The 24,155-nt window shown below is 48.9% G+C and overlaps 2 protein-coding genes and 1 pseudogene across 2 annotated transcripts in view; 1 reads left to right on the forward strand and 2 right to left on the reverse strand.

Annotated features, from left to right (window-relative positions):
* CDRT4 (CMT1A duplicated region transcript 4) overlaps positions 1–15,330 on the reverse strand; it is a 33,243-nt gene extending 17,913 nt beyond the window's left edge. Inside the window, exon 1 of the mRNA XM_036838179.1 lies at positions 15,284–15,330. Coding sequence (XP_036694074.1) covers positions 15,284–15,308 — 25 coding nt within the window. The 5' untranslated portion in view covers positions 15,309–15,330. The remainder of the gene's footprint in view (positions 1–15,283) is intronic.
* The window catches only part of TEKT3 (tektin 3), a 182,416-nt gene that overhangs the window by 116,529 nt on the left and 41,732 nt on the right, over positions 1–24,155 (reverse strand). The gene's annotated exons all lie outside the window — the stretch shown is intronic.
* On the forward strand, positions 8,361–9,016 carry LOC118886427 (annotated as a pseudogene).

Consider the following 24,155-nt stretch of genomic DNA (forward strand, 5'->3'; position numbering starts at 1 on the left):
CAGGGCTACATGGGGGTCCCAGGAAGAGGGCACTGTGTCACCACGTCCCTCTGCCTAAAATTCTGCCTAAAGTCCACCCGCGAACATGCAGGCCTCACCTGAACTGCTAACGTTTCTGACAGTCAAGGTGAAGGAGGAAACCTGCGAGTCGGGAAGGCTTCAGGAAGGTGCAGAGTCCGAGGACGGCTGCTTTGTCGCAGGAAGCTCTGGTGGGCCTGCCAGGGAGCTCAGGGGCAGCAGCAAAGCTGGCGACGGCCGCCCTGCGTGTCCCCGAGCCTCACCACAGCCCTCACCCCACTCTTCGGCCCCGAGGGATCCACAGAAGGCATATTTAAATGTACTTACTGATGCCTCCCACTGATGCCTTCCCTGCTCTCAGTGAGCGTATGACCCAGCCCAGAGGTCACCAAGGGTGGTCCAAGGGCCAGCAGCTGCATCACCCGGAAGCTTGTTAGAAATGCTTTTTCCCTGGTCCACCCTGGCCTAGTGCATTGGAAACTCCGGCGTGGGGCCCGGGGACCCGTAGTTCAACAAGCCTGCCAGGTGACGCTGGCGCCCAAGAAAGTGCCCATCTGCCGCCTCCCTCCCGCTGGATAACAGAGAAAGGCTGAAAGGTTGATATTTGCTCCCGGGAAGTCGGAGAAATGGTGTGTGAATGTGTGTCTAGATTCAAAACTGCTGCACCAAACTCTGGTATCAGTGGAAATTTTGATTCCAGTTTTAGAAACACTCTTTCCACCTCAGTTCGATCCCCCTTTACGGGTGGTTTCTAAAACTTTACTCCGAAGCCGAGGCAGGAGCAAGAAAACAGTGGGATTTCTTCTCGCTTGGAGCACCACCAGCCCTGGGCCATAGCAGCTCCCTCCGGAGGCCACTTTGAGGGGCTGGAGGCTCTGCTGCCCCCGGGGCTCCCGCCTCACCTAATGCTTGACGGGCAGCAAGGAGACGATACAACCAGATTCTCTAACTGAGCTGATCTGTAAATTGAATTACCAACGGATAAAGTAAAATTTCATTCGTCCCGCTGGCAAATGACCCCCATGTGGCCAAACTCCATCACCTACGTTGTAATTTGGTACTTGGCTTGTCTGTTGGCAGCAATGGAACCCGCGGTCTCTCTTGAAACTCCCCCTTCCCTCAGCCCCATCCCTCCACTCTCTCCCAGTTTTACCACCTCATGACCTGCTCTTTCCGGCTCCTCGTCAGATCCCGCTCCCGTGCTCCACCTTTAAAGCGAGAGGCCCGGGGCTCTGTCCTGGGCTCCCCTTCCTTTCCCCATCGGCACCCTCTCCCAGGGGGGCCCCATCATGGTGCCGTGGCTGCCACCTGTGTGTCCCCAGCCCTGGGCTCTTCCCTGAATGCCAGGCTCAGACGTCCTACCCCACCCTCCCCAGATGTTTTATAGGTGCCTCACAACTACCCCGTTCAAAACTGCTCAGAACTACCCTGCTCTGATACACACACACACACCCCAAAACCTGCTCCTTCATTGGTCTTCCCCATTTCACTTAAGGGCACCACCCACAAACCATTTTCACAAAAAATGAGTCTTTTTTTTCTTTCCTTCATCCTCAAGATTCAATTTATCAAGTCACGTTAACTCAGCCTGTAGAAGTATCCTGAATCCCTCATTTTCTCTCCATTCTACTATGATGGTAAGTACGGCCGCAGCCACTGCTACTACTGCTTCTCCTAGTGACAGTAATAATAATAATAACAACAACAGCTCACAGCGTGGATGCCCGTGTTCTACACGTATTAACTCACTGAGCCCTCCCAACAAGTGCAGGACTTAAGTGCTACTCCTCTCCCCTCTCACGGAGGTGCAGTTGAGGCAGAGGAGCTCAGGGACTTGATCAAAGCCGTCCGTCCTCCAAGGGGGAGCTAGGACCTGGGCGCTGGGGAGCCGGCACCGGGCTCCCAGCTGCCACAGGATGCTCTCATGACCTCTGACTGGCCTCCCCGCTCCTACCCTAGTCTCCATACGATTTACTTTATACACCCAGCAGCCTGAGTGGTCTCCCCAAAACATGCACCAGGACCCATGTCGCCCCCCAACCTAGACACGCCTCCCCCAGGATTCCACAGAGTCCTGGCAGTGAAGCCCAAACTCTGACCAGGACTGCCTCTGCCTCTCAGATCTCTCTCTCCCTCTCTATCTCTCTGTCTCTCTCTCTCTCTCTCCCTCTCCCTCTCTCTCTCCCTCCTGTCTCTCCCTCCCTGTCTCTCTCCCCCCTCTCTCTTTGAGAATCACTAGCTTGGACGATTTCCTGGCCCCAGGCGACCACGAATGTACTCTGTGAGAAGCTGTGTGCCACTCGCTCTGATAGAGACGTGGCTGATGCTGTGAGAAAGGACCACCCAGCTCACCTGGGAGAAGAAAGAATCAGAGGGACTTCTAGGAGGAAATGGCACCTGAGTTTAGTTCTGAATAACATGTAGGCATTATGGAGACAAGGGAAGAAAAACAGGAAACGTGAGTAAAAGCAGGAAGTAGCATGACATGATTCTAAAAGTTAAAATCTATTTCAATATTGCTGAAGTGTAAAGTATAAAACCAAGATTAGCTGAAGGTAAGACTGAAGCCAGCACCAGATACCGGTCTCTTGAAAGATGAGTAGCAGGAAGCCAGGCTGAATGAGAGCAGGTGAGCCTGACATATTCAGAGAACTTCAAAAACTTTGGCCAACACATAGGGTGCGCACAGGTGGATGGAGAGGGTCATAGGGAGAAGTGAGTTTGTAAACAGGTAGAAGCCAAGCCATGAAGACTCCCACCCTGGGGCTTTGTGCTACCTGTTTCCTCTGCCTAAAACATTCATGCTGCAAAGTTAGATCTTCACCTTGCAGGCACCATGGTATCTGTTGAATGACTTTAAGGAGAGAGAAACATTACCAGCTTGGAAAGATCCCTGAGGCAGAGACCTACGGCCGTCTACCAAGGGTTTGTACTTCCTGTCCTTAGTGTCAGCCTGACGCTAGGAATCAGTTGTCCAGCCAAGAACTCTATTTCCCCCACCTTGTATCCATCATAAGGTAGAGCCTTATGTCTGAGTTCTGGCTATGTGAAGACCTGGCCCATGAAAGCACCAATGTAGCCCTTCATTCTCTTTCTTTCCCCGTTCATAGGCTAAGAAGCAAAGGAATCCAAGGTCCCAGGAGATGCAGAGCCACAAGATAGAAGGACTCCTTGGACCACCACATGGCAGTTGGCCACAAAACACCCAACTGAATTCTACAGGAATAAGAAATGAACATCTATTGTGTTAAGTCCCTGATACGTGGAGAGTTATACACATATACCATCTCGGGATGTCATAATAGATTCCTGTGGCTTTACTATGATAATGAACTGGAGGCCAACACAACTGGCAGAGGGAGATCAGTAAATAAGCTGTTTAGCAACTGGGGGAAAAATTTTGAGAAACTGAAGCAAGTTAGTGGCAGTGAGAATGAACAGAAGGGGACAGAAGGTGACTACAACTAACTATAAGGATGAAGGAGAGAGTGGAGTCTAGGAAGATGCTCGGGTCTCTGACTTGGGTGATGGAGACAAGCAAAGGAGAAAGAGAGCAGGTTTGGGGAAAGGGTGCTTATCTTTATTGGGGGCATCATAGAAAAAGCAGGTAGTCGTGCCCACTGGACGGTTGTCCAGATGACCCTGGAATCCAAGATGGCAGCCACGGTTATAGGCACAGAGATTTGGTAAAAGATGAGGCCAAATATTGTCATATGTCTCATTTTCAAAGGGTGAGTTGAGAAGAGGGATGAGAACGGAACCATGAAAAAAATCAGCATTTAAGTCATGAGAGATGAAGAGGAGCCTGAGAGGGGATCCGGCAGAAGAACTGGAGGAGCCGTCTCAGGAAGTCAAGAGAAATTACCTGCCAAGGAGACTGTGGTAAAATAAAAACATATGTGGTCTTTGTCCCCTGTTCCTGGCACAGAGCTTCTAAAACCTTTGGAACTTATTGCCTTTTGTTTGCTAATATGATTGCCTGTGGGGGAGCCCTTGATAGCTTCAGGATGGGGGCTGGTGGCAAGAAAGGTGGTCATTAGAAGGTTAGGACTTTTGGTCCCCACCCCCAGCCCCTGGAGCAGGGAGAGGGGCTGGAGATTGAGTTCAATCACCAATGGCCAATGAGCTAATTGATGGTGGCTACATAAAGAAACCCATAAAAATCCCTCAACGATGGGGTTCAGGGAGCATCCAGGTTTGTGAACAATCCATGTGCTGGGGGTGGCACCCCTGGAGAGGGCATGGAAACCCTGTGTCACCCCCATCTCTTCCATTTGGCTGTATCTGACCTGTATCCTTTACAACAGCGGTCCCCAACCTTTTTGCCACCGGGGACCGGTTTCGTGGAAGATCATTTTTCCACCAGAGGCTGGGGGGGGGGCGGGGGGGGTGGAAGGTTCAGGCGGTAATGCGAGCGACAGTAAGCGATGGGGAGCGGTGGGGAGCGATGGGGAGCGGCAGATGAAGCTTCGCTCGCTCGCCCGCCACTCACCTCCTGATGTGTGGGCCAGTTCCGAACAAGCCACCGACTGGTACTGGTCCACAGCCCAGGGGTTGGGGACCTCTGCTTTACAATAAACTGGTGAACATCAGTAAAGCATTTCCTGAGTTCTGTGAGCAAACCTAAGGAAGAGGTGATGGGAACCCCCAAAGTTATAGCCAGTTAGTCAGAAGTAGAGGCAGCCCCTTGAACTGAAGTGGGGGCAGTCTTGTGGGGCTGAGCCCTCCATCTGTGGGATGTGATGCTCTCCAGGTAGATAGCGTCTGAATTGAGTTCATTTGTAGGACACCCAGCTGGGGGTGGAGGATGGAAGAATTGTTTGGTGTGCAAAACCTCACACACTTGGTGTCAGAAAAAAGACATCACAGAGATGGACATGTCAAGGCCACAGAAACGTCAAGAAACTCAAGGACCAAATAAGCCTGTTGACGTTGACCCTAGGAGCAAGTCTGAGGGCGATTCCATGAGAGGACAGGGTGAAGAGCCGAATTTGGAGAGCTGTGGGAGCTCATGGGAAAGGTGGGGCGTGAGGAAAGGACTGGAGTAAACAGATGTAAAGGGAGGCCCGTGAGTGCCAGCACTGCCACCAGAGTGACACGCTCCGTGTCATTCACTCCTCATCGCTGTACACCTATGACATAGTGTCCCTGTTCTGTAGACGGAGAAATGAGCCTCAGAACATCAAGCAACCCCTCTCAAAGCCCTACATTTGTCAAATGCTGAGGTTAGGATTCAAAACCAAGTCAATCTGATTCTAAAGCCAGTGCTCTTAACTAGTGTACAGTTGCCTCCCACCCACTATCCACGGATGCCGAACCCGCAGATACCGGGGCCAAACCGTAAGGAAACTTGAGCATCCGTGGATTTTGATAACCACGAGGGGTCCTAGAACAATCCCCAGCACACACGGAGGGAAGACTCTGACTGCATGTGTAGAAACCCAGGTGAATCTACAAATAAACTATTAGAATTAGTGAGTTTAGCAAGCTTGTTCGAGGCAAGGACAACCAAAATCATCTGCATTTCTATATACCAGCCAGAAACAAATGACTAAAAAGATACTGTTTACAATTGCCTCAGAAATGCCAAAGCCAGGAATAAATCCAACAAAAGATGTGCAAGTCCTCTCTGTAGAAAATTATACATTATTGAAAAAACATGTTTAGAAATCTAAATAAATGGAGGGATATGCCATGTTCACTGTAAAAATGTCAGTTCTCCTAAATTGGGCTGTAGATTTGATGTCATCTCAACCCATCTAAGAGTGTCTGCAGAAACTCACAAGCTGATTCTAAAATGTGTTGAATATATGGACATAGGGCAAGCTAAGAATAGAGAAGGTAATCTTAAAGGTGGACAAACCTGAAGAATGCATTATGCTTGAGTTTCAAAACTTATAAAGCCAGAATAATTAGGACAGTGTAGAACTGGTACACAATTGATAAATAGACAAATGGCATAGAATAGAAAGCTCAGAAAAGACCCACTTCTCTATGGCTCTGCAGAGCAGTGAGTGAAGAACATTGTTTTCAAAAATGCTGCTAGATCACTTGAATAATCATGTGGAAAAAATCATTACATTTAACTCTTACCCTCTCACAGTACCCAAAAATCAGTTCCGGGTGGGTTGTCCTTCTGTATGTTAGAAGTAGGACAATAAAACTTCTAGAAGGTAAAATGGGAAACTATCTTCATGCCCTCAATGTAGGAAAAGATTTCTTAAAGTTAAGAATTTCTGTTCACTGAAAGACACCATTAAGAGAATAAAAAGGTAAACCTCGGTGTGGAAGAAGACTTTTGTAGTCCATATGACAGAAGAGGGTTTATACACAGAGTATATTTTAAAATTAAAAAAATCCCTATAATCAACAACAAAAAAACCCCCAAAAAATAGAAAATTGGTCAAGAGACTTTAGGTATATCACAAAAGATGATATTCCAAATGGCAAAATAAACAAGGAAAAGGTACTCAACCTCTGTAATTCACATTAAAACCACAATGAGATAGCACTATACCCCACCATATGAATGGCTAAAACTTTTTAAGCTGACAAGTAGAAAGAAGACGTAGCGCAATGAGAAAGCTCATAACTGCCAGTGGGAATGAATTTGAAAACAGTTGGACCTCATCTACTGAACACAAACATACACCCACTCTTTGACCCGGCAATTCCACACCCAAGTTCAGAACCATGTAACATGAAAACACACAGTCAAGAAGATTTATAACTGCATTACTTATAATATACCCAAAAACTGGAAATAAACCAAATATCCATCTAGGGTGAAATGGATAAAATACACAACAGTGCATTCATTCAATGGAACACTGCAATAAGCAATGGAAATAAATAAGCTAACACCTGTGTGCAACCACATGCCAGAATCTCACAAACAAAATACTGAAAGAAGCCAGGCACCAATGAGTAGTATAAGTATAAGTAGTATAAGTCCATTTACATCAAGTTCAAAAAGCAGGCAAAATACATATGATCCAGCAATCCCACTCCTGGGCATAAACCTGGAGAAGACTCTAATTCAAAAAGATACATGCACCCCAATGTTCATTGCAGCACTATTTACAATAGCCAAGACATGGAAGCGACCTAAATGTGCATCAACAGAAGAATGGATAAAGACTATGTGGTGTGTGTATATATATATATATATATATATATATATATATATATATATATATATATATATATATATATATATATATAATGGAATACTACTCAGCCATAAAAAAGAATGAAATAATGTCCTTTGCAGCAACATGGATGGACCCAGATTATCATACAAAGCGAAGTAAGTCAGAAAGAGAAAGACAAATACCATATGACATCACTTATACGTGGAATCTAAAATATGACACAAATGAACTTACCTACAGAACAGAAACAGGCTCACAGACATAGAGAACAGACCTGTGGTTGCCAAGGGGGAGGACGGGGTGGGGAGGGATGGAGTGGGAGTATGGGATTAGTAGATGCAAACTATTATATATAGGATGGATAAACAACGAGGTCCTACTGTATAGCACAGGGAACTATATTCAATATCCTGTGATAAACCACAATGGAAAAGAATATGGGGAATGCGAGCCTTGCGGAGGAGTGACTGTTGGAACAGAGCTGGTGGCGCTAGGCTTAGTCAGGTCTTGCGGCTGGGAGTGAGGCAAGGAAGAAGGATCCTCCTTGGTCTTCTCATTCACAGGTTAAGCCTACCTTTCCAGATAGTCCAACAATTAAGTCACCAGTTTCCAAGGGCATTTGCACTACCTATGGAAAACACTGGATCTGTGCACACCAGACAGATCCTTGACAACTCGTCCCACCATCCCCCTGCACAAAAGTTGCTACACCAGCAGACAAAGAAGGCGACCACTGAGTTTCTTTTCATTACCAAATAGATATAATATCCCTGCCAACAAAAAAGAGTACACAGTGTCTCTTCATAATTTCACAACCAATTGAGACCATGCTAAGAAAATCAGCTTGCCTAGATGAGGACCCCTTCTCTTCTTGGGTAGCCAGGATTTGAAGGAGAGACTCTGACCTGTGCCACTGGTAAGAGACTAACTTTTACACACTGAACTGGTCCTGAGAACTGAGCTGTCTTCTTTGTGAGTGAAGAATATACAACATAATCTTGAAGAACTGCACAGTGGTGAGAGCCAGAGGCATACTGTGTGTGTGTGTAACAGACTGAGAAACAGACAAATGAATCCTATTGAAAGGATTTCTCATCTTCTGCTTCTGTTTGCCAGTGTTAGCATTTTACTGGCTTATATGGTTACCTTTTTCTGGTACCTTTTTTTCTATACCGTTGTTCTATTCTAATGGGTCGTAGAAATCCCTCTCCTGACCCTTATCAGAATCAGAAAAGTGAGGAGAAGAAGAAAACGCTAACTACCTAAATGAGAGTTCTGGGGGAAGAGTGGGATTCCTCTGAAGAAGAGGACCCTGTGGTGCCCAACCTAACACCTCTGAGAGTCTTGCCTGGCAGGTTAAGTGCCTTTAAAATATTCTACAACTTGGAAACCTTTAAATCCTAGTTCCTGGTTGTATCATGCTAAACTCTTGGATTCTAGCGGCACCCGTCCATATACTTCGAGGGACAGGACTAAGACTCTCCCATTGCTCCCATCGTGTACCCAAACTGGAACCAATTCCTGAATGGCCTCCTCTAGGCTGTTGTGGAGTCCCAACCTTTTCAAAAGCCCCTTATGAGTCCCAGCCGGCTTTCTAGAGGTCATGCCACTCTAAATGGAGCACTGCACCTTTGCCACCAACAGTTAAGCCGAACATTGAGTAGAGCCACTCCCATACCTGAGTACCTAAAACAAATTCCTAATTCACGTGTTTCTGGTTGTTGCTGTGGCTGGTTAACTAAAACAGTTAAGGAAAACAACCCGCACTGAAACCCATCAACACTACTTACTCCTACACCGACTTCCAAAAGGCAGTTAACAAACTCCTAACTGCATCACTATAAAGATCCACCGTTGGGCTTCCCTGGTGGCGCAGTGGTTGAGAGTCTGCCTGCTAATGCAGGGGACACGGGTTCGGGCCCTGGTCTGGGAGGATCCCACATGCCGCGGAGCGGCTGGGCCCGTGGGCCACAACTACTGAGCCTGCGCGTCTGGAGCCTGTGCCCCGCAACGGGAGGGGCCGCGATAGTGAAAGGCCCGCGCACCGTGATGAAGAGCGGTCCCCGCACCGCGATGAAGAGTGGCCCCCGCTTGCCGTAACTAGAGAAAGCCCTCGCACGAACCGAAGACCCAACACAGCCAAAAATAAATAAATAAATAAAGCAGCTATAAAAAAAAAATTAAAAAAAAAAAAAGATCCACCGTTCCTTCCCATAGCTCTCGTGTTGCCAGTTGAGAAAGGAATACGGTTCCACAGCCCACAGTTGAGAAACTAACGTCTTCTCATCCAAACTATGCCCTGTCCTGATACGCCAAAATACGATCAAGTACTGAATATAATACCCAAGAGTCCTGTAACTCAACTACAGGAGCTGTTCACTGTGAGCATTCCCTTTGAAAGACCTAAAATGAGAACTTCAGTAGAGAATTAGTCAAAAGGGACCTTATTACAAGAGATAAGTTGACTATTCTCCACACTCAGTTCTCCCCACAATTTACTCTGCCTATCTAATGGACTTAACTAGATACCTAATTATTAATGGGGAGGAAAAGGAGGCCACTACCTTATTTGTTACCCAACCTTCAGAACAGCCATTGTGGAAAGTGATAAGTTAGCTACTCCCAGTAACACCTTTCTGAGCATACTTTTCTCTGATATTCATTTCTAGGGAGATAGTTGAATTAAATTGAATAACTAGATTAAAAAAATGGTGGGAGTATGGATTTATCTCTCAGTTTTTATATTGGTAGACCTACATATGGCAGGCACCTTTTAGGAGTTCCTATTTTGGGGGGAGGGAGTGCAGTAGCACAGTAGTAGCCTACACTACCCCAGACCTATTATGGGACCTGCAGTTATAGCATAAACACTTTATAGGCTCCCACCAGGCTGTCTCTAGCTAACCTGGCTTATAAGATCATACCTAGGGATTAAACAGACACCTGTTCTGTAGGGAATATATTTCCTGCATCTCAGCATCCAGACCATAGTCAAGAGCAAATAAAACCCATTCCAAAGACCAATGGGAAAAAACTAAGAGAGCATTTATGCTAGTGGATTAAAGTATTTCATCTGTATGATGTTTCCTGGAGCAGTACTTCATGCACTTTCCACGTCCATTGCAAACTTTTCAGGAACACTTCTAACTTTAAAGAAACTTACTACAGAATATCTCAGCCTAATACAGTCTGAAGTTGAAGAGTTTTTTTAGCATCATTGTTTTTCTACATCTAGCTGTAGATTTTTTTTTCTGGCTGAATAGAAAGCATATGTATCCTTGTAAATGAGTCTTGCTGTGTTTATTTGGATGAGTCAAAACATAAGAGATCAACATACATAAAATGCATGAGACCAGTAAGTCTTTTCACACACCTACAGTAAAGAGTGAAACCTTTGTGTGATCCTGGTTAACTGGGCATCTAAAGGGAATCAGAAAACAGATTGTTAAAGATATATCATATATCCTTCCTTATTTTAGTTTTGCTTTTTCCTATTCTCCATAATTAAGTGCTGTATACACTGTGGCATCAAAAAATTGAAGCATTAATGGAATCACAAATTCTATAAATGTACAGCGACTTTAAGGAGAGAGAAGAATGTTTATAACCTAATGAGTAGTTTCTGCTGAACCTTAGTGGTCTCCTCTTGAGGAAAAAGGAGGGAATTGTAGTAGGTAGAAAAAAATATTTGTTAATGGAAAATTTGTTACTGAACTGAAACCATATAATGTTAGTGTAACTGAATGTATCAGTAACTGTTCCTTTGTAGATGTCCTATGAAGTTGGTTTTTAAAATGTTACAAAAACCTGTTTCTTTCTTTCTTTCTTTCTTTCTTTCTTTCTTTCTTTTCTTTCTTTCTTTCTTTTTTTTATGGGAAGGTGGGAAGAGGTAGAGGGGTCTAAAAATTAAAATATGTTGATGGTTATGTAACCATAATATGTTCCTTTGTGTGTGTGTGTGTGTGTGTGTGTGTGTGTGTGTGAAAGTGCCTTGTTCATGAACACATTTTTGCTGTTCATTCCCAAAGGAAGCCTTTCCCCAGCTTCCCAGCTGAATAAACCAACAGCTTTGTACATGCAAAAAACAAAAAAAGAAAAAAGAGAAGAATATGAAAAAGAATGTCTATATGTGTATAACTGAATCACTTTGCTGTACAGCAGAAATTAACACAACATTGTAAATGAACTATACTTCAATTAAAAAAAAAAAAGCAGGCAAAATAGTGTTTAGGAATACATTTCCTCAGCGTAAAGCACGGGTATAATTGATTACCATAAATTCAAGAGAGCAGTTACCTCTAAGGATTAAAGAAGAGGGAAGTGACGGGAGGGGGCTGGAGGGGAGCTCCTGGGGGTAGCACTGTCCTACTTCCTGACGTGGATGGCTGTTGCCAGGCGTCCACTTTTGAAAAATCACAAAGGTATAAAATGTATGCCTCAGTGCACTTGATGTATTGATATATCTCAATTTTTAAAAAATCCTTTAAAGATATAAGGATGGCAGGGCTAGAAAAAGGGGTCGGGGGGGGCAGGACTGGAGCAAAAGTTGGAAGGGAAAGGGGACTGGAGCAAAAGTTGGAAGGGAAAGGGGAAGTGGAGGATCGTGGAGACTAAGTGGGTGTCACCCACAACCCCGCCACTGGTGGTAGCGCCACCAGTCTGGGGTGGGTCTGGATGTGGGGGAGGGAGTCTCTTTAGCATCAGGGAGACGTGGGAAGAAGAAAAAAAGTATCAGGTGTGGTGGAAAAGCCAGAGGGCCATGGGGTCGGGGAGGGTCAGGGTCTCGGTGAGCCGGGGTGGCTGGAGAAGAAAACGCAGAGCCTGGAGACGTCCTGTAGACAGCCTCCCACTCAGAGAAGCCCTGGCCACCAGCCAGTGACTTTTAGGCTGTAATTAGCTAATTGAGTCTTGTCTCTCCACAGCCAAAACTAAGTATCAAAAACCAGAACAAAGTCATTCTTTCCCATGTTCCTAAAAACCTTGAGAATTACAAAGGTGAAATAAACATTTATGCTAGAAATAAACAATGAAAATTGAAAATCGCAGTGGGCCAAGTATTTGCCAGGCAGCCGGCCTGACCTGCTACACATTCCTGATGTCTGGTTTCTGCCACGTGCTCCCCGCAACTTGGCAACCCGTCCTTTCTTTCTCCTTGATTTCCCGGCACATTCCCCACAGCGCCAAGCCCTGTGAGCTCTGGGTTCGGCTCCCCATTCTCTCTCTCAGCAACCCACTCCCCACCACGCATTTACCAGGGGCCACGAGGCACGACAGTGGCCCGATCCAACTGGAAATGCCGTGTCATCAGCACCCTCCTGTCTCCCCGCACGTCTGTCTGCCCTGTCACCAGAAATGTGGTGTCCTGAGGAAAACAGGGACTGGGGACGTCGCCTGAGGTCCTGGGGAAGAAACAGGGGCCAGTAGCTGGTGGGAAAATCTGAACTGGCACACAGGCTGGCTGAGGTTTGAACAGTGAAGGACCAACTCAGGAGCAGGCAAAGCGATATTAGAAGATCAAGCAGGCAACAGAGCCAGAGGTCAGAGGGGGACCAGGGACCAGGAACCCAATGCTACAGAGGTGTCCAGAGCTTGAACACTGGAGTCAGATGGCGCTGGGCTCCAGTCCTGGTTCTGTCATTTACCAGCTGTGTAACTTTGGGCAAGTTACCAACCTCTCTTGGCCTCATTTTTCTCTAGTGAAGTGAGGATGTGGATGGACGTGGGGATGGGGATGTGGATGGGGATGGAGACAGGGATGGGCATGGGGGTGGGGATGGAGGTGGGGATGGGGTGGCGTGGGGGAGGGGGACAGAGGTGGGGATGGAGGTGGGGAGGGGAGGGGTGGGGGAGGCAGACAGAGGTAAGGATGGGGGTGGGGATGGAGGTGGGGATGGGGTGGGGTGGGGGAGGGGGGCAGAGGTGAGGATGGGGTGGGGATGGAGGTGGGGAGGGGGAGGGGTGGGGATGGAGGTGGGTAGGGGGAGGGGTGGGGGGTGGAGGTTGGGGGGGGGGGGGGGGGGGGGGGGGGGGAGGGGAGGGGTGGGAGGTGGGGGGTGGGGTGAAGAGCCACATGCCAGGCAAGCCTTCAGGTGTGAGAGGCTGATACATCTTTGTCGCATGAGATGCTGAGCGTGTTAAAGGCAGGGAGCAGCTCCTGGCCTGGGCTTGGTGTCTGGCACCTTCTACCTGCCCCTTTTGCTGGTCAGAGCTCATTCCCGACAGCACCAGCATAGCTGCTGGGTGTGTGAGCAATCTGGGTGCTTGGTGACCAGCCCGGGACGGACAGCAGCTGTGCTGACGTCCACTTTCCACGTTCCGTCCCCTCCGCACGCCCCGCCCATTGGCCCCACTCCCTACTCTCATCACCAGCATTTTCCAAATGTCCCTCCCTTTCTGCTTTCAAACATCCCCAAGTCTCCCCTCCCCTAGAAAATTCTTCTCTTGACCCCAAGCTTCCCTGACTTCTATTTTCCTCCTTTTCTCTGCCAAAACTCCCCAGGGAGCAGCCTGTACCAGCTGCCACGCCTTCCTCACTCCCCAAGGCCCAGCAGCCTGGCGCCCACTGACAGCCTCCGGGCGGGAAGGACAGAAGTCACAGCCTCAGAGGGGCTCGAAAGTGGGAGGGTGGGCACACACCCATACAGGGATGCACACGCAGGCACACACACATACACATGCACACACAGGCACGCACACACAGACGTACACACACAAACACACGCATACACATACACAGAGACACACATACACACACAAGCGCATAGAGGCACACAGAAATACACACACAGACACAAATACATATACACAGGCACAAAGACACACACATACACAAACACATAAACACACAGGCACATACACAGACACATATACTCACAGTCACACACACACTAACCCATTCCAATACGACAGCCGAGGGCCCGCACTCTGGCCAGAGAGAGGAGGAGGGACCCCTGGGGCCGTCTCTCGCTCAGCCTGAAGGCTCCAGACCCCTCATGGAAGCACCAAGAGGGCAAAGAGAGGCCGCTGGAATCGCTGCCCTGCGGGCAGACCCAGGCCATATGGGCCTGACCGTCCACAACTGGGGAGGAAGCATCTTTATACCCTGCACAAGTCCCAGCTGTGAGCGCTCAGAAGACACCCCTGAAATAATGTCAGCTGAAAAGGAGGCAGCGAAGTGCTGGTGGAGGCCTGGAGGAAGACCGTGACCTTGGGACCCAGAGGGTCAAGCGTGCAGGACCAGCTCCCTGACCCCAGGCTGGTCAGTGACCATCTCCCAGACACGGGGCAGAATCTGAACTGAACCCCGGGCTCTGGCTCCCTGCGTTCTTGCCCCTCACCTTCCTGCTTCTCTCTCACCAACTCCACGCAGCTCAAGAAGAGCAGAACCAGAGCTGCCGGCATAGAGACAGTGGCCCAGCCCCCCCTCTCCAGTGGAAAGGAGTCCTCTCTCCCCTTCCCCTCGCCCGTCTACACTGTGGCCTCACTGATCACAAGGTTTACAGATTGTTGTGCTTATTTACTGACGCTTCTTCCTCAGGTTCTTAATTATTTTTAAATAAGCAACTGGAATATTCATCATCATTTTTAAAAAACCTACTGTCTGTGTGGCTGTAACAACCTCCTTCCCTATGGGTTCCTACAGGTTCTTAACCGAGAGAGTTAAGGAGATGCTTTCCCAGTCCTGGCCGAGCATCTCCTGGGTCCTGAGCTCCGGAGGGAACGTGATAGGAGCCCCGCCCCACACCGCCAGCGAGGAAACGTGGGTATGTTTTGTGTGTTTGTTTTGGTTTGTTTTGCTGCTCAAGTAGACTTGTCGCCTTGACTGCACTGTGGAGTCACCTGACCATTTTTAAAAGCATGCCCGAGTCCTCTGCAAAGTTAATCAGACTCTCCTGGACCTCAGTACGGTTACAGAGTCCGGGGGTGGCGGGCAGAGCGCGACCAGACAACCGGGAAGGAACGCGGAGGCTCCAGGAAGGCTCCTGCTGTGAAGGGCTCGGCCTCAGCCGGTTGGGTCTGTGCTTTTTCCACGTTCATCCCTGACTCTCCTCTCCGGGACACCTGGTGTTCCAAGTTGTGAGATAGGACGCACACACACACCCGACTGTTACCTGAGAGGCTTCTGCGGTTCCCCATACTTCCTTCAGGATCCTGGTGGTTCTCCTGCCCAGGGCTTATTCTCCCCCCGCAAGCGTCCACCCGGTCCTGGATCCCACTTCCCCCCTCGATCCTCTATTTGCTGGCCGCCAGCCATCGTCTCTCTGCTGCCCCCAGGTGGTCCAGGGGCCTGGAATCAGAGTAAATGGGGCATTGTGACATCAGCACTTGCCATGCTCCCCGCCCTGGAGTCTTATGCCCTCTTCTCTTCTTCCCCAGGGAGCTCAGCCGGCTCCAGGGTTAGCCCAGGTACCATGTGCACGACCTCACTTGGGTCTCTGCCCCCAGAGGAGCAAATACAAACCCTTACTCTGCGCCAGGCCCAGCCAGATGGAGAGCAGTGGTCGCCTGCCTCCGTGTGGTCACCTGGAAGGTCTATTGAGACTCAGCTTGCCGGATCCCACCCCAGAGTTTCTGATTCAGTAGATCTGGGGTGAGGCCCAAGAATTTGCCTCTCCAACAAGCTCCTTTCAGCGGAAATAAGCCTATTTCTTTGGAAATAAGATGCTCTTTGGATGAACAGCAGAGAATTGCTGCCACCAGAAGCTGATGGGAATCAACCCGTCTCCTCCACTCCAGTGACATGTCCATGTTTCTGTAAGGAAGGTTCAACTTGTAAATTCCAACCTCACCTGAGACCCAAACTCTGGAAAATTCCCCACGATTCCAGGAGGACCCGGCACAAAGCAGTGTAACTGTGGGTGTCAGCTTGGCACCCATCCGAGAGCAGGGCTGGATTTCTCTGCTGCAGAGTCACCACGCCCCAGGTAGTCCCTCCCAAATGCCTCTCCCAGTGTCCACTCTTCTCCATCCCCCCACGGCTCTGTCCCTGCCTGCAACCTGCCCAGCCAGGAACCCAGCGTCCTCTGGCCTCTCTGCACCCAAGCAAGCGCTTCATCCCCCTCACGATGGTCAGCAATGTCCCGTTGTCTCCAGGGTTCTCTGGCGCGTGCTGGGGAAAGCCCAGGACCAGGCGGCAGACGTGTCCCTCTGTGTCACCGCATCATCGCTTAGTGGCAGGAAAACGCACAGCCAAGTGTTCTGCGGCACAGACCCACGTTTCCTCCTGCCCACGAGCCAAAGCCTGGTTGCTCTCCTTCTCCAAAAGCCTTCCTCTACCCGTCCTCTCTCCAGATTCTAGTTCGTCACGTCCCGTCCCTCTCCCTGGGCATCCTTCCCCCGCGAGGACCCCGAGTCCGTGGGGCCTGCCTGTCACCTCTCCTCGGGCACCATGAAGGGCATTAATAAGAGATGGAGCCTGCAGGGCCTGGCTGTGCGGGCACACTGCAGGGTCTGCACGGGCGAGGAAGGAGATGAGCTCTCAGAAGCTCCACCCTCTCTCCTGGCGGGTCTAGGGAGACTGTGGACACCTTCGTGTGCAAAGGCCAGGGGCAGCGGTAGGTTTGCAGTGTTGGGGGTGGCAGGTGACCACGGTTTCACGAGAACCTCCAAAGACGCAACCCATAAAGCCTTCCACAGCTTGAAGTGGCTCTCTGAGCTCCTCACAGGCCTAGCGCTGCACGTGACAGGGACCAGGGCCCAGCTGGGAGCCAGGCCCCTGGACCGACCAGTTAAAGAGCCTTTGGGGAGTGACATCAGCCCTGCCACCTGCCAGCACACAGGGGAGGCCGTGAGGCTAACCACACCCACGTCTATGTCGTTCATGGCGAGGCTCCAAGTCTCACAAAGAAAATCCACGGCCCGAGTTATTTTCCTCCTACAGGGCCTGCCGGGCCTTTGATTGTCGGCTTTGGAGAGGTGCATTTTTCCCTCTCTGTGGGCAGCAAATTCCCCGAGAGTCAGCACGCTGTGCCTCTGGGCTTATCCCCCCACTGCTGTCACCGCAGAGGGACCAGCCGAGGCAGTGTGCTGGGCGAGCCCTGGGCCTCCCGGTGCCAACCAGCCCAGACGCCCCAGGGCTTCCAGGGTCCCTGGTGAACCCGACCGGCCTCAGCAGGTGCTGAGCCCAGCCCTTCCCTTCACTGAGGGCACAATGAGTTAGGGCACCCGGGGGTCAGGAGCTGGCTTCGGGTCACCCGTGCACGCCCCCCGTGCCAGGGACTGTCCTCAACTTCCCACACACTCACCGATCTGACATTCAAAATCTCCTCCACGGCCTCACAGGTAGGTTCCACTACTTTAACTTGACAAGTGAAGACGCTGAGCCACAGAGACAGTGAGTGAGTTTTCCGTGGACACACACTCTGTAAGTATGAGAACAGATTCCAGAACACACGCCACCGAGAAGGGGAAGCCCAGGCAACTACCTGCATCAATTCATCGCGAGGCCCCACTCGAAATCCATGGGGGGACTGCCCGGACCCCTAGCTCCCACCTCTCCTGCAGGCCCGCCTCTTTCCCCTCCTTCTTCCCAAATCACTGGCTAAACAGACTCAGGCATGTCTCTTTGACACTTGACTTTCTATGAAAAATGAGAAGAAAACCAGTGCTTTGGGTCAGAAGTTGATCAAACCTCTCTCTGGGTCCTCAAGTTGCCTTCCAGGTGCTGAACACCAGCACACGTCACCCCTCCCTACGAGGGTCCCCCATGGCCCTGCACCTCCACTTGAGTTCAAGTCAAAGATGGACATACGATCCCAGCAGGTGGTCCACTGACTGGCCTCTGACCTGTGGCCTGGCCTGGAACAAAGAGAGGACCTGGGCCAACCCAGTTGTCTCGGGAACGCCAAGAGGAGGGAAAGAAAGGCCTGGCACTAACAGCTGGAGTCCAGGTGAAAGGACGCCCTGAGGAGCACGAGGCCATGTGGGGTCACGGCAAAGCCAAACAAGGCCTGTGGGCTGCGATCGGGCCATCCACCTCTTAAGTCTCTTTTATTGTACAGGTTTGTACAATAAAAACTTTGGTTCCTTGTATGTAGAAGGAACTGAGTTTCCCATGGTCTGGATTGTGCTGATTACATCCCCATGGTGTCCCTGGACTATATGTTCCTCTGTCGCCTATGAACTGGCTGTAAGATCGAGAGCCTTGACCGGGTCCAGTGTTGCTTTTCCAGAATCGGTGTTGTAAATATCAGCAGTCTACTCGGTTGTGTCTCCTTTTGTGATGTTAGCAGCTGTGGATGATCCATGACTAGAAAAGTTACTTCATGGGCAGTTTCAACGGGTAATATTTTCATTCTATCATTCCTTCTTCATTTTTCATCCAGAACTCTTCCATAAGGAGACACTTCTCGCCAACTCCTTGGCTACACTGAGGCGCAGTTCATGGGAAAAGCAGGACAAATCCTGGATTGTTTCCCCTTATCAGTTCTCTTTTCTTTTTTGGCCGTGCCAAAAGGCTTGTGGGACCTTAGTTCCCTGACCAGGGATCGAACCCATGCCCCCTGCAATGAAAGTACCGAGTCCTAACCACTGGGACTGCCAGGGAAGTCCCTATCAGTTTTCAAAATAATAACCTGGGTGCTTTGCATGCCCCCAAAGTGACTAGAGTTACTGGGTTTTGTATTGAATTCATGGGTTTAAATATATTTGAATTGTTTCAATCCATTACAGCTCCTATTCTTAGGGATGTTCAAGTATCCCTCCTCTAGCCAGTTAGAACCTTTTCACGCTGGTTCCTGAGTCCTTTTGACGTGACCCTCGAGGTCTTTGATAGCTTCCTTGCTATTTTTACAACAAGCTGCTCCAGGCTCATCTACAACATGAGATAAGCAATTTCCCTAAGGAGCCCTCTTCCTCTGATGAGGATTGGTTGTCAGAGGCTGCATGGAGACTCACTCCCACTGCTGTCTGTGGACCTGTCCTCACCCCTCCAGATGTTCTATGCAGGACCTTCCCGCAAAGCCCCGAGACCTGCAGACCCCATAACATAGCACCCCAATGTAGATTTCCAGAGATCCAGTGCTGTGCTAAAAACCATGCTTATTTCACTTTAAGCTCTTATGGGTCTGGAATTCAGGAAGGACTTGGCTGGGCAGTCCATCTCTGATCCACGTGGCATCAGCCAGGGCAGCTGGACTGGAGAATCCATTTCCAAGACGACTTCTTTATTACACGCTGGCATCTGATGCTCCTTGGTCTCTCTCTCTCTCCCCGCCATGGTGCCCCATCCTCCAGGCCTCTCCATGTGGTCTGGGCCCCTCAGCAGCAGGGTGGCCTCAGGGTGGCCACACCTCTCACGTGGAGGAAAGAAGTGGAAACCTCAAGGCCAGTTAAGGGCTGCTACTGGAACCAGCAAGGCATCATTTCTTCCATATTCTATTGGTCGAGGGGGTCACAGCACTTAGCCAGACTCAGCGGGGGGGGGGGGGGCAAAACAAACCACATCTTCTGATGGAGTGACAAGAACAAGTTGCAGAAGAGCATGTGAGGTAGGGGTGACCGTCTTCAGAAAATAAAGTCTGCCAGAGTAACTACTTCACAACCCTGGGAATCACGCACACGTTCCCTTGACTCATTCACGCATCCACCCAACAAATAATCTCTGAGTGAGGCCAATAACTCTTGCTAAGGACTTTATACAGAATTTCTGAGAAAATGAAAAAGGTTCGGAAACAATTTCAATTTTTTAAATTGACTTTCCCCTTTAAGTCCCAGCTTTTTTCTCTTAAATCTCATAAAAAGAAAACCTTGCCTATCTTGGGCCAGCTCCAGTGTCACCTCCTCTAGGAAGCCTTCCTTGATCTCCCTTCAGGCATACTGTTAGCCCTCAAGCACCCTGTTCACAAACCAGTGCAATGCTTATATCTGATCTGTATCTGAGTTCACATCCACCACAAATAAAGACTACATTTCCCAACCACTTTTGCAACTAGATGGCCATAAGACTACGTTCTGGCCCGAAAAATGTAAGTGGAAGTGGTATGTGCAACTTTCCAGAGAGGTCCCTAAAGAGAGGGACTGTACCTTTATCCTTTCTTTTCCTTCTTCCTGCTGCCTGGAATGCAGTCCTGATGGCTGGAGCTACAGCAACCATTTTATACCATATGATGACTTTGGGAACAGAAGCCACATACAACAGAACAAGATAAAGAGCTCAAGTTCTTGACACTGTGGAGGGCCACTCCCACACTGGATTTCCTACACCCAGGTTTTTACATGAGACTGAAATGAACTACTATCTGGTTTAAGCCACTATTGGGATTTTCTGCCACTCACAATTGAACCTGATCCTAGCTGATATGACACATCTCAAGTGGGGGAAAAAGGCAAAAATGTCATGTGATGCCTTCTTCACTGAACTATGTGCTCCTTGAATTCAGGGTTTGTGTCCCTGTCGCGCTCACGTCTCCAGAGCCCACATGGGTGTATAGTAGGTGCTTGATAAACATTTTCTAAATTAAAGACAAGCATACAACGCTTTAACATATCAAGACACATAGAAATGAATTATATGAGCTTCTAACAGACACAGACAGAACTTGCAGCTATTGGTGGAAAATACTAATTCTACTAACAGCCCAGGCAGGAGAACGAGTACCTCAAATAGTAACAAAATGGCCTACAACAATGCATCTGGGGACATTGTTTATAATGTCAAGAGTCTGGAAACAACCTAAATGCTGATTGAGGGGGCGTGGATTAAAATATGGAACATCCCCATAATGGAAATTCTATGTCCCTATTTAAATGAATGAGGTAAATCTATATGTACAATGATCACAGTAAGTATTTAAGTAAAAATGGCAAATACTATCACCCTAAGGGAAACCAAAGAAAGTAGGTTAAAAATGAAAAAGGTGGGGCTTCCCTGGTGGCGCAGCGGTTAAGAATCTGCCTGCCAATGCAGGGGACACAGGTTCGAGCCCTGGTCTGGGAAGATCCCACATGCCACGGAGCAACTAAGCCCGTGGGCCACAACTACTGAGCCTGCGTGTCTGGAGCCTGTGCTCCGCAACGGGAGAGGCCGCGATAGTGAGAGGCCCGCGCACCGCGATGAAGAGTGGCCCCCGCTCGCCGCAATTGGGGAAAGCCCTCGCACAGAAACGAAGACCCAACGCAGCCAAAAATAAATAAATAAATAAATTTATTTTAAAAAAAAAAAAATGAAAAAGGTGGGCAAAAGTGGATAACCACTGAAGCTGGGTGATGGGTATGTGAGGGGTCACTGTATTTGCCTCTCTAACTGAAGTGTACATTTGAGAAAATCCTGCAATAAAAGTGAAAACAGAAACAAAACCATGTGGTTCTGAACCTTGTTTTTGTTTTCACAATTGATTAAAAATATTTTCAAAAGGCTGCCCTTGTGAAAAACTAAAGGGGAGAAGGGGGATGAATATACATTTAAGTGCTTGAATATGCACAGAAGATTTGTCTCTGGCATGCCACAAAACTCCGAAACTCCAGCTGCAACTGAGGAGGGGAAGATGGGAGATGGGAAACTTACTCTTCATTCTGTCGTTTGTTTCACCATTCGCCTGCGCAGCTCTGTCATTGTAGACAAACTCATTGTAAAAGGAAGCATGGGGAAGAGCGTCACTAATCACCGGTAGGGTTGTAGGCCTGGAGGCAAGGACATAAGAAATCCCCATCTCCCCACCGGCCCCCTTTTGCTCCCTGTCTGGCTAATTCAGAAACAACCTTTAAGTTCCAGGTCAAAGGCCATCTCCCACGGTGGGGACCAGAACCTAGGGGCCTTGATGAACAGGCTGGAAACAGAAATGTCCCCCAAAAATGAGCTTAGTTCACTAAGGAGTGATGGGGATGACGGCCTGCCTAAAGATGTTGAATTTGAAAATCGTTAAAACACAACAGCGGGGCTTCCCTGGTGGCGCAGCGGTTAAGAATCCGCCTGCCAATGCAGGGGACACGGGTTTGAGCCCTGGTCCGGGAAGATCCCACATGCCGCAGAGCAACTAAGCCCATGCACCGCAACTACTGAGCCTGCAAGCCACAACTACTGAGCCCGTGTGCCACAACTACTGAAGCCCGCGCACCTAGAGCCCATGCTCTGCAATGAGAAGCCATCGCCATGAGAAGTCCTCGAACTGCAACGAAGAGTAGCCCCCGCTCGCCACAACTAGAGAAAGCCCAAGCGCAGCAACGAAGACCCAACACAGCCAAAAATAAATAAATAAATAAATTTAAATCAACTGTACTTCAATAAAAATTAAAAAAACAAAAAAGACAGCAAACAGCAGAGAGCGAGCCTTAGACACCTAGCCGTGTATACACAGCACATTCTGACCACTTCTGATGCCCCACGTCATCTGGGTTGACTGTTACTCTGTGCATCACAACTCCCAGCTTGGAATGTGTTATCATGTCAGAGCACAAGATGTATTCTACCCAGTCAGCCTTCACCTTTCAACTCAAGAAAGAATGCTGCGATACAGTGATCCAGACCCGGGCAAGCCGCAGGAATTTCTTTTATCTCTGGAACACTTTATGTAATTTATTTCTCAAGACATCCAGACACCTAATTCCATCTTTCATTGGCGACTATTAATAGGAGTTCACGCTGCTCCCAGATGACACTCTGGAGCTACAGGGGGTGCTGGTGGAGGGGGCGGGAGGAGAGACGGGGAGAGAGCAGAGTCCGCAGCAGGAGCCCGGCAGCCCTGAGAGGAAGGGACTCTGGCCAACCTGACCTCGGCTGTGGACCCTGACTGACCCATCAAATGCAGACACCCACCATCCAACAGCCCCCAGAACCAAGCAGGAGGAGGGATTCAAACGCCTCATAAGGGGTTGGGGGCACGAAACCAAAATCTTTTTTTTCAATTTTTAAAATAAATTTATTTATTTATTTATGTATTTGGCTGCGTTGGGTCTTCATTGCGGTGAGCAGGGGCTACTCTTCGTTAACGGTGCACAGGCTTCTCATTGCAGTGGCTTCTCTTGTTGCAGAGCATGAGCTCTGGGCGCTCAGGCTTCAGTAGTTGTGGCACGCGGGCTCAGTAGTTGTGGCTCACGGGCTTAGTTGCTCCGTGGCATGTGGGATCTTCCAGGACCAGGGCTCGAACCTGTGTCCCCTGCATTGGCAGGCGGATTCTTAACCACTGCGCCACCAGGGAAGTCCCATGAAAGCAAAATCTTGCCCCGTAGGAACCAAACAGAACCTCTGGGGGACTTATTTCCCTCTGAGCCAAGTCAGTGGGGCCAGTGTGAAGCTCCGGAATGCTCCACATTCCCAGCTCCATCAGGCATGTTCACACTGTGCCCTCCACTTGGAAAGCCCTCTTCTTCTCAACTTTGCACAACTCTGTTCACCCTTCAAGGCTCACTTCACCTCTGTGAGGCCTCTGATCCCACCAGTCAAAGCCCCTCACTCCCACCTGGAGCTCCCCCAACACGCCACTCATACGTGTCTCACTGTAACAGCATTGCTTCTTCACATGTGTGTTTACCCCAGTGGGTCAATGGCTTCTTTTTTTGTTTTTGTTTTGGCCATTAGGTATTCATCGGTATATTTGGTCTTAGCAATTCCCTCCTAATAGTTTCAGAAGTGTGTAAATAAAAGTAAATTACACAAAAACAAAAAAATCTAAAGGCATGAGAACAATATTGTAAATAGTGTCAAAGTGTTTACAACACAATAATATATATTATAGAGCTTAATTTTGTCTTTAGTTTTTTAAAATTAACTTTTATTGGAGTATAGCTGCTTTACAATGTTGCACAGGGAACTCTATTCAATGCTCTGTGGTGACCTAAATGGGAAGGAAATCCAAAAAAGAGGGGATATACGTATACATAGAGCTGATTCACTTTGCTCTCCAGCAGAAACTATCAATGGCTTCTTAAGGGTAGCAATCGTGTTTTTAGTTACCATTCCATCCGAGGCATAAAGGGCTGGCGATGTGCCTGGCACACCTCCTGCTGTACATTACTGAGCTACTGTTTTTTAGAAATCCCATGATTAAT

Source organism: Balaenoptera musculus, chromosome 20, assembly GCF_009873245.2.
Source record: "Balaenoptera musculus isolate JJ_BM4_2016_0621 chromosome 20, mBalMus1.pri.v3, whole genome shotgun sequence".
NCBI classification, from domain to species: Eukaryota; Metazoa; Chordata; class Mammalia; order Artiodactyla; family Balaenopteridae; genus Balaenoptera; species Balaenoptera musculus.